Below are 11,803 nucleotides of genomic sequence, written 5' to 3' on the forward strand. Positions count from 1 at the left end.
AACCCTGAGTAAAGTGTGTGTTCCTCCGGTAGGCTACTGGAATAACTCAACACACACTTCCAGAGCGATCCGATCATTTCTACAGTCGATAAAAATAAGTGAAACTCAAATGACTCACTATTGTCTTTTCTCTTAAAAAAATAAATGTGGATTCTTGTGTATATATTGAACGACTCCATCGGTGTTGTGTGTAATGTGCTCATGATGTCATCAATCACACAGTAACACACACACACACACACACATTAAGAAGATCTGTATAGCTTCATATTGTCACCAAAGTCTCATGTAGTTAGGCTACTTTATCAGATGCATTTAAGGCACTTTCCATGAATAATAAGTAGCCTACATAAGTCAATTTTTTTAAATGATAAACTCTACCGTTTAAAAGTTTGAGGTCAGTGATGAAAGAGATTAATAGTCTTCATCCAGCACGCATTAAATTGATCAAAAGTGACATTTATAGCAGGTCCTAAAACTAACTTTTAACTCCCATGTCCGGTGACGTCGGAAAATGTACCGGCCATAAATATTTTTTACTGGCCATTAAACTGTTATTGTAAAAACAGACAGTAATGACACCAATATACTGTATTATAGATAGCAGGGAAAATTCACAATTCTCTATTCCAATTTCGATACCACAACTAACACTTCTAGCCTAACTGATATAAATTTAAAAGACAAGTAAACATTCAGTAAAAAATAAGAATAAATGATCAAATTACAAGCAAAAGCACAAATTAATAAAACTTAGCAAAGATACAAATAAATGAACAGTGCTTCTCAGGTACAGGAATTTGATTTTAAAAAAAGTAAGAAAATGTACAATAACACTTCATAGTCTTCACTGTATTTAAACATCCTTATTAATTAAACCTTATTAAACCTACTAAAGTTATTTAGTCAAGAGCAGTGAGTGATTTTTCTTTGTCGCTTGTTTTTTATTTAACATTAATGACAAACAGCATCAGGAATATTAGGCTGCTGTCTCTTTAAGAGCGAATGCACTGATCTAATACACTGATACTGATACATATGCGTTTACTTTCTCACCGTTTACGTTCACATATCTGACTGTGTTATATGTTTATGTTTAATCTGCCTGCTCACGTTCATGCATTGTTAGATTTCATAAACATGTGACCGGCCGGCTGTCGAGGGTCACTGTTTCATATTCTCATCTGATTTTTACTTGTATTTGGCTATTGATGAGTTTTAATTTTAGGTTACTTGTGAACGTGTGTGTGTGTGTGTGTGTGTGTGTGTAGGTGTCGCTGCAGATGCTGAACTGGCAGCAGCGATTATGAAGCGAAACTTTCGCCCGTCGCTGATCAGAACTGAAGCGTGGGAAGGCTACGTGTTCGCAGACATCGAGATTAAGATCAAAGAGTCGAGGGATTGCTACGGGGCCGTTCTGTGGCCCTCGGTACGCATCATCCCACACACACACACACACTTTACACTGAGCAGTAACAGCAGCTCATGGACTGTTTTCTGTTTCTGATCTGCTTCAAGGCCATGGTCTTGTGTTATTTCCTCGACACTCACCGCGACGAGTTTAACCTCATGGACAAGAACATCGTTGAGCTGGGAGCCGGAACGGGCCTCGTTACCATAGTGACCAGCCTTCTCGGTGAGAGAGACCGGATACTGTCTGAATCATAATGTATATCGTTAAAAAAATTTGATTTCCAATTAAGTACAACAACAAAAAAACACAAAGTACAATCAGAACTACAATAATATACATAAAGGAAAACACAGCCAGGGGGGTGCGCTAATTGCAATATAAATGCGTTAATCGCTATGTAAATGCGTTAATCGTTATATAAATGCTCTAATCGCAATATAAATGCGTTAATCGCTATGTAAATGCGTTAATCGTTATATAAACGCTCTAATCGCAATAAAAATGCGTTAATTGCTATGTAAATGCATTTATCGTTATATTAAATGCGCTATCGCTATATAAATGCGCTAATCATTATATGAATGCTTTAATCGCAATATAAATGCGTTAATCGCTATGTAAATGCTTTAATCGTTATATAAATGCGCTATCACTATATAAATGTGCTAATCATTATATAAATGCACTAATCGTTATATTAATGCGCTAATCGTAATATAAATGCACTAATTGGTATATCAATGCGCTAATTGTTATAAATGCGCTAATCATTATATAAATGCGCTATCGCTATATAAATGCGCTAATCATTATATAAATGTTTCAATCGTTATATAAATGCGCTAATCGCTATATAAATTAGCTAATCGTTATATAGTTTAGCTAATCGTAATATAAATGCACTAATTGGTATATTAATGCGCTAATCGCTATAAAAATGCTCTAATCTTTATATAAATTAGCTAATCGTTAAATAATTTAGCTAATCGTAATATAAATGCACTATCTGGTATATTAATGCGCTAATCGCTATATAAATGCTCTAATCTTTATATAAATTAGCTAATCGTTATATAATTTCTATAATCGTAATATAAATGCACTAATTGGTATATCAATGCACTAATTGGTATATCAATGCACTAATTGTTATAAATGCGCTAATCATTATATAAATGCGCTATCGCTATATAAATGCGCTAATCATTATATAAATGTGCTAATCGTTCTATAAATGCGCTAATCGCTATATAAATTAGCTAATCGTTATATAATTTAGCTAATCGTAATATAAATGCACTAATTGGTATATTAATGCGCTAATCTCTATATAAATGCTCTAATCTTTATATAAATTAGCTAATCGTTAAATAATTTCGCTAATCGTAATATAAATGCACTAACTGGTATATTAATGCGCTAATCGCTATATAAATGCTCTAATCTTTATATAAATTAGCCAGTGGCGGTTCTAGACCATTTCAACTGGGGGGGCCAAGCTGGGGCCAGTTGTGCTGTTAGAGGGGCCAGTTGCATTTAGACCTTATTGTTGTCATATCATTTTCTGCACTGCACTGCAGGCATTAACAGGCAAAATACCATGTTTATAATCATTCAACAATGTATTTGCATTTCCATTATATTTTTACATTTGCATTACATATTCAGTATTAGTCACAGTAACTGACATGATGTCCTTCTTTCTCAATTTTGTAAAATCGAATTTAAGGCTTTTTAAAACCTGAAGAAATCAAAATTCATACCGTACATTAGTGTGCAATATTGACAAAAATATATTTCAATATTTTCAATGTTTTTTTGATGATTAGATGATATTTTACTGATTGTGTTTTTGTGCTGGTGACATGGCTGGTTTAGGCCTGTTGTTGACAGCAGACTCACAAAGATATTCATATTTTTTAATATTCTATGCAGTGGTCAGTTAACAGCAGGGACCGAAATTCATTTTTTAATTAATTTTTAATTAATTTAATTTGCCACCTTAAATTGATTTCCAGGGGCATTTTCACCTATAAATGGACATTCTTTCTAAACTTATTTAGAGTTATGAATCACCTTTTATGTCAAATACTAACATACAAATTAGACAGTAATTATACTTATTTATACAATAATACTTAATTATACAATAATTATACCGTACCACTGTTACCAGTCAAATTAAATCATTTAATCAAAATCCATCTTTGCAGTCTAAAGGAGACACAGAAGTGGCATTAATATATTTACACTCCATTCACAATTGCATAAATAAAGCTATGAGATTTTTTTAAAATCAATATTTAAACATGAAATTATTTCAAATTTTAACGTTTTAATTAAAGGGTACTTTAAATATGAAACTAAAACCGCCAGTAGGCGGCGGCAAGTCACTGTAATAAGTGAGTTGAAGGATTCATTCATTCAACCGATTCGTTCAAACGGCTGATTCATTCGGGAAAGAAGCAAGTGATTCCTTCAAAACGCGGATTTCAGTGAAGAAATCATCGCTGTCTGTTGCATTGAGACTCTGCTACGATTTCATTGTGAAATTCTAGTCGGCGAAATAAAGGGAAAACAAACAATATTGACAATATTGTGTCTAAAATGTAACGCCCAATGTTAATTATTGTTAATTTAACTGTTGTATAAGATCAATATCACAGTTGCAATTGTGCACGGGAAAACAGCACTCTTGCTGATGTGATATTCTAATATAAGAACATAATATGATATAAATATAAGACATAAACTAATTTGGGGACATAGCCTACCTATCTATGAACCGCACACAGCAGTGAAAGGAAGAGAGACAAATGCGATGTCAGCTCACAGTGCATCGTATACAGTTAAAACATTGATTACAATTTCATAATAGACAATACACATCGCACACCCGATACGCACATAAAGAATGAACTTGCAACTGAACTGACATTTACCAGCTTTCTCCTTCTCTCCTCTCTCGCGTGCAGGAGACAGACGTTATTCTGCCGCGATTCCCGCGAATGTGATGCGAATTGTCACGTGAACAAGCAAATCCACAAAGATAGAATAAGAAAAAAATAATATGCATACAACGAAAACAACGATAGCAAAAAAAAAACAGTTTTGTAAAAATTATTTCACACTCCACATTTAGGGGGGCCACAAGGGGGGCCAAGCTTGTTGTCACAGGGGCACGGGCCCCCCTGGCCCCCCCTCTAGAACCGCCACTGAAATTAGCTAATCGTTATATAATTTCGCTAATCGTAATATAAATGCACTAATTGGTATATCAATGCGCTAATTGTTATAAATGCGCTAATCATTATATAAATGCGCTATCGCTATATAAATGCGCTAATCATTATATAAATGTGCTAATCGTTATATAAATGCGCTAATCGCTATATAAATTAGCTAATCGTTATATAGTTTAGCTAATCGTAATATAAATGCACTAATTGGTATATTAATGCGCTAATCGCTATATAAATGCTCTAATCTTTATATAAATTAGCTAATCGTTAAATAATTTAGCTAATCGTAATATAAATGCACTATCTGGTATATTAATGCGCTAATCGCTATATAAATGCTCTAATCTTTATATAAATTAGCTAATCGTTATATAATTTCGCTAATCGTAATATAAATGCACTAATTGGTATATTAATGTGCTATTCGCTATATAAATGCTCTAATCTTTATTTAAATGAGCTAATCGTTATATAATTTTGCTAATCATTATATAAATTAGCTAATCGGTATATAAATGCACTAATTGGTATATAAATGCGCTAAGCGTTATATTAATATGCTAATCGCTATATCAATGCGCAAACCGTTATATAAATACGCCAATTGCTATAATATTTACGCTAATCGTTATATAAATGTGCGAATCATTATATAAATGTTAATCTTTTATATTGGTATTGGTGAGATCACTTCAAATGCAGCGCCTCTTATGTGTGGGGTCCCTCAAGGTTCTATTCTTGGTCCGATTTTATTCTCCTTGTGAATGCTTCCCCTGGGGTCGATTTTTAGGAAACATGGCGTCTCCTTTCACAGTTATGCTGACGATACCCAAATCTATTTGCCCCTGGGATCAAATAACATGGGTTTGGATACTTTTTCGGCTTGTCTAGCGGATGTAAAGGCCTGGGTGTCCTTAAATTAACTTCACCTTAATGAAGTCAAAACTGAGATTATAGTTTTTGAATCTTCAGAAGCTGCTAGCTCTGATTGCTTAAATTTTGGTCTTTTGTCTCCATGTGTGAAAACATTAGTGCAAAATTTAGGCATGTTTTTCGATAGTGCTCTCAAATTTTAATCAAAAACTAATCAAAAACAGATTAGTATGGTAGTCATCTCAGAGTACTAGCTAAAGTTAAATCATTTCTTTCTTTTAAGGACTTTGAAAGGGTGATTCATGCTTTTATCTCAACAAGGCTTGACTATTGTAATTCCCTCTATTTGAGCATTAATCGAGTATCTCTTAACTGTCTGCAAATTGTACAGAATGCAGCTGCTAGTCTCCTTACTGGTGTGCGTAAACGAGAGCACTACTCCAGTTCTGAAATCTTTGCACTGGCTCACAATCTGTTATAGAATTGATTTTAAAGTCTTGATGCTGGTTTTTAAATCCTTGAATGGATGGGCTCCTGTGTACAGTTCTGATTTATTATCCATTCACAATCCTGGAAGGTCTCTTAGGTCATCCAACCAGACTGTTAAATGTTCCTCAGGCTAGATTGAAAACGAGAGGAGATCTGCCTTTACACTGGATGAGTTTAAAGCAAAACTCAAAACCTATATTTTTTCTTTGGGTTATAATTGTAGCTGATGTGTTTGGTCTGTTCTGTGTTCTGTTCTGTAATTTATGTTGTACATGGTGTTAAATGCTGATGATATATGATATAGTGTACAGCACCTTGGTCAACAATTGTTGTTTTTACTGGTGCTATACAAATAAAGTTGAGTTGAGGGTGCGCATTGCACACAACAGAAGTTACGGTGGCCGACAGGAAGTGATGTCATCGTCTGAGACAGCAGAGAGTAGCCAGTTAAACAATGAGGTTTCTTTACAAAGATAAATTAAGAAATTAGGTTTACTTAATTATTCAGTAAATCGATGTTATTGTGAATATTATTGTCACTTGTTCAGCATTGTGTGAGTGTTTTATTCGCTGACTTTAGTTCGCTTCTTTACACGAAGAACATCATAGTGACGAAACGCGTTTGTCCGCTCAGGGCCACCGTAGAAACATGTGTATGTAAGGAGAGCCGCGGTGTGTGTGGAGAGAAACGACTCATTCTAAGCTAATAAACACATAATCCTTCATTATATAACGTCTTAATACACCACTGAAAACATAGTTATGTTTATGATATTGCATTTCTGTCAACAGATCCTCCTAAATATTACACAATGCACCTTTAAAACTAAATGAATGTTTTATTCGCGCGGATTTAAGCGTTGTTGTCTAACCGCAGGTGCAAAGGTGACGTCCACAGACCTGCCGGATATCCTGAGTAATCTGAGGTACAATGTGACGCGTAACACCAGGGGGCGCTGCAGGCACGAGCCGCACGTGACCGAGCTCAGCTGGGGGAAGGAGCTGGAGGAGCGCTTCCCGCGCGCGACCTGCCGCTACGATTACATCATAGCCGCGGATGTGGTGTACTCGCACCCGTACCTAGACGAGCTCATGGAGACCTTCCTACACCTGAGTTCAGAAAACACCGTCATCTTATGGGCCATGAGGTTCCGCCTGGAGCCGGAGAACCGCTTCGTGGACACTTTCCAGAAACACTTTCACCTGCAGGAGCTCTACGACCTGCCCAGCCTGAGGATCAAGCTGTACAGCGCACGCAAACGCACACCAACACAACATTAAAGGGGGGGTATAATGCCTTTTTCACAAGATGTAAAATAAGCTCTGTGTGTGAGGTTTTAGCTCAAAATACCCTAGAAATATTTTTTATAGCATGTTTAAATTGTCACTTTTTGAGGGTGAGCAAAAACACACCGTCTTTGTGTGTGTCCCTTTAAATGCAAATGAGCCGCAGCTCCCGGCACAGGGGGCGGAGCTTCAAGAGCTTGTGTGTGTGTGTTAGACATGCGCACACCAACACAACATAAACAAGACCACAACTATAAATGTGATCCTGGATCACAAAACCAATCACATGCCCCACGGGTATATTTGTGGCAGTAGCCAACAATGCATTGTATGGGTCAAAATTATCGATTTTTTTTTATGCCAAAAATCATTAGGATATTAAGTAAAGCTCATGTCTATGAAGATATTTTGTCAATTTCCTACCGTAAATATATCAAATTTATTTTTGTGAGTGGATGAAGCAAAATCGAAAACCTCATTTGCCGATTCTCTTTAAAAAAAAATTTTGCACCCTCAGATTCCAGATTTTCCAAATATCGTCCTTTCCTATCAAACCATACATCAATGAAAATCTTATTTATTCAGCTTTCAGATGATGTATACATCTGAATTTAAGACAATTGACCCTTATGACTGGTTTTGTGGTCCAGGGTCACATATATATATTTTTTGATCCTCATTGTACCGGTATTGAAAAAAATAGGATATAAGAAAATTAAACAGTCCATTTTGTGACTCCAGGAGTTTCAAGAACTGTTGTAAGTTTACATCTTGATTTTATGTTTACATCTGGATTTTGTTATATATATGCAATTTTAAATCAACCTGCAGACTGTATCTGACACTTTAATGTTTTTAAGGTCAACATGAAATTAAAATCTTTTTTTCTCTCTTAATTCACGTTTTTGCTCTTAAAAGATTCATTGGTGACTAAAAAAATCCACGAGTCATGTCTTCATAATCTTTCAAAATACCTTACTCCGCCTCTGAAATAAAAAGATATAGATCACGGCTATTGTTACAGTTGTGGTCAGAGTTATCTCAGCAACCTTTTACACATCAGAACTATATTCTTTGGTTTTAATATGATTAAAGGAGCTGTATGTAAGAAATGTATTTAAATTAATCATAAAATGGCCCTGATATGTCACTAGACATTAAGAAATCATGTTCAATTCAAATACTTATATCACTGACAACAGTAGTCCGGTCAGGATATTGTCATTTAAAAAGTGAAGTTGCAGCCCTCAACTGATGTTGATGTTGTCATGTTGTGTTTTGGTCTGATGCGTCACCCTCCACATTTCTACCAATCACGAAGTCATCCGGGTTGCCAGCTCTGCTAGTTACCACAGCTGCAGCTACAAACGTGTCGGAATCGGATAAAAAAAAAGTCTAACGTTGCGAAACCAAAAAAAACTCGTTATGTATCCGAAATACTTCGTGACAAAGTCCGAAATAAAACAAGGATCTGTATAGGAGATGCCTTTGAAAGATGGAGACGGCTGAAAACGGAGAAGAATTTCTGGACAGGTAAGATTCATCTATGTTTGGCTAACTTGTACTTGATGTAAATGGACATTTCAAATATTCATGACAGTCGAACAAAGTTATGCATGTTCGTGCAAAGCAACGTTACGTTAGCTCATATGGAGGAGGAGGTCATCGAATTGGAAGCAGTATAGGCGCAATTCCACGGTAAAATAACTTTTTCTAACATCCATAACACCAATGAAAGCACATTGTAGCCTATGATGTGAATAATGTGTCCCACTTGGAACGTTTTGTAGCCTACTTGTTTATCATGCAAGTTCTACAGCAAAAAATAATAGAATGACACGTAATCTTTCACATCACATATTTAAGCGTTATGGACATGTACTGCAGAGTAAGTTAAAAAATACAGCTGGTCGCTTTCACTTATAGCGTCAGCTAAATGAATAGCTGTATCTTTGATATCGATTACACACAGTGACAGAGGCTTGTGCTTGTACTTACGTTAACGACAGATACCTACCGTTAGTATACTAACAGCTACTGTTCTAACAATGTACTGTCACATACGAGCGTACATCTTTACGATTATATTTGGCTAATCGCCATTAGTAAATTTTTGAGATATATAATTACTTTGCAAAACATTTCTCATTTGAAGCATAAACATAATTAACAGAAGAAAAAAAACTTAGCCTACTGTGTAGGACTCGTCACTTGCCATTGGAAGCTTCTGTAGCAGCCTACGTTCCTGCTGTATCCTGCAGCGTATCTGGCAACCTGGAGTCAGGGAGGAGGGGAAGGGGATACACCGCTCTACAGTCATTTGAAAGTGACTGCAGTACCAGTTTTGGCCACAATCCTACATACTGCTCCTTTAAGGGAATTTTAAGCCTAAAGTGTGCCAAGCCTAAAAGCCTAAAGTGTGCCAAGAAAACATCCCCCACACCATTACACCACCACCACCAGCCTGCACAGTGGTAACAAGGCATGATGGATCCATGTTCTCATTCTGTTTACGCCAAATTCTGACTCTACCATCTGAATGTCTCAACAGAAATCGAGACTCATCAGACCAGGCAACATTTTTCCAGTCTTCAACTGTCCAATTTTGGTGAGCTCTTGCAAATTGTAGCCTCTTTTTCCTATTTGTAGTGGAGATGAGTGGTACCCGGTGGGGTCTTCTGCTGTTGTAGCCCATCCGCCTCAAGGTTGTGCGTGTTGTGGCTTCACAAATGCTTTGCTGCATACGTCGGTTGTAACGAGTGGTTATTTCAATCAAAGTTGCTCTTCTATCAGCTTGAATCAGTCGGCCCATTCTCCTCTGACCTCTAGCATCAACAAGGCATTTTCGCCCACAGGACTGCCGCATAGTGGATGTTTTTCCCTTTTCACACCATTCTTTGTAAACCCTAGAAATGGTTGTGCGTGAAAATCCCAGTAACTGAGCAGATTGTGAGATACTCAGACCGGCCCGTCTGGCACCAACAACCATGCCACGCTCAAAATTGCTTAAATCACCTTTCTTTCCCATTCTGACATTCAGTTTGGAGTTCAGGAGATTGTCTTGACCAGGACCAAACCCCTAAATGCATTGAAGCAACTGCCATGTGATTGGTTGATTAGATAATTGCATTATTGAGAAATTGAACAGGTGTTCCTAATAATCCTTTAGGTGAGTGTATTTATGAAGTTGTTATTTTAGGCAGTAATTTTACAATTTTACAATCCTACAATCCGTGTAAATGCAAATATGACGTTTATAAGTCGATAATATATTCTGCTGTTCTAGAGAGTTGTTGCAGTGCTGTTATCTTGACGTGATCATGTATTTCATTACGTTCCCTCTCTTACGTTTTGAAGACTTTTTGATAGAGACATTTAACTTCTACAACTTTAACATGAGCCTTTTCTTTACTGGGAAATAAACATGAAACATTCTGATGAAAATACTGTATGAGTGATAAATATCTTCACAGGCTATTCCTTCTCTAAACTATTGCTTCTGAAACTTTGCTTAGATTTGGCACTACTAGATGGTAAAAACGAGCAAATGAGAAGTAGAGCGGATATCTTGTACAGTTTACCAGATGTGTTCATGACCAACAGCACGTAGCAGTAATGGATTATAAACATGTTTTGGTTCTTCGGAGGACGTGTCTGATGATGATATACAGGGATATTTGATTACTGGTATCATGTACTTGAGTCTGGCAGAGTTATTACATCACACAAACACATCCACAGTACGTGACATACATCTACTGCAGAAGAGAGATTTAGAAAACACCCTCCTGCAGTAAAGCCAATCATTTCAACGTCTCCTATCTGCCAAATGGTGTAAATGTGGCTCAATGTCTCCAGTGCCAGACCACCAAAATATATCAGGACCCTACATGGTGAAGGCGTTCAATCGCCAACCGATTCCAGAGGGTTTTGACAATCATTCAAGAAACTGGAGAAGATACAGCGAGGATTTAGGGGCCGTTGACCAGTGTTGACCTCATGCGCCCCCCAGAGATATAATGAGTGTTATATTGGGTTTCCCTTCTGTGGAATCCATTTAGCACATACCAACAGCCTGGAATCATTGAAACTGATATGGACAGAATTAATGGGCAAAAAACAAATATCACATAAATCTGAATTTCACATGTACATATGCACCACACAAATATATACATATGCATTAAAACAACACATTGTGTGCAAGGAAGTACAATAAATAATGCAATGATGAATAAATAATTACGAATATGTTTTAATTAGGGGACCTTATTGTATCTGTTGGTTTTCTTGTTATTCATCCTGAATGGGAGTCTATGGCAGCACTATCAACCATACATAGAAAAATGATGACATTTGGTACACTGATAGAGGTGGTTCTGCATAGTAATCTGACCAACTTTGGGGTCTCTAGGATCAACTCTATAGCGCCACCACCATTTCAAAAATGAAGAAAACCATCGATTTTGTCAATGTTTTCTTTCTTTTGATTTTTGGG

The 11,803-nt window shown here is 36.5% G+C and overlaps 1 protein-coding gene across 1 annotated transcript in view; it reads left to right on the plus strand.

Annotated features, from left to right (window-relative positions):
- Nucleotides 1-8,200, plus strand: part of mettl21e (methyltransferase like 21e) — an 8,441-nt gene extending 241 nt beyond the window's left edge. The window contains exons 2-4 of the mRNA XM_077238024.1: nucleotides 1,272-1,429; nucleotides 1,519-1,636; nucleotides 6,896-8,200. Of these exons, the coding sequence (XP_077094139.1) occupies nucleotides 1,272-1,429; nucleotides 1,519-1,636; nucleotides 6,896-7,299 (680 nt within the window). The 3' untranslated portion in view covers nucleotides 7,300-8,200. The remainder of the gene's footprint in view (nucleotides 1-1,271; nucleotides 1,430-1,518; nucleotides 1,637-6,895) is intronic.
- The last annotated feature ends 3,603 nt before the right edge of the window (nucleotides 8,201-11,803 follow it).

The sequence above is a fragment of the Siphateles boraxobius genome, unplaced genomic scaffold (genome assembly GCF_051911475.1).
Source record: "Siphateles boraxobius isolate OS27281-9 unplaced genomic scaffold, OSU_SipBor_1 215, whole genome shotgun sequence".
NCBI lineage: Eukaryota > Metazoa > Chordata > Actinopteri > Cypriniformes > Leuciscidae > Siphateles > Siphateles boraxobius.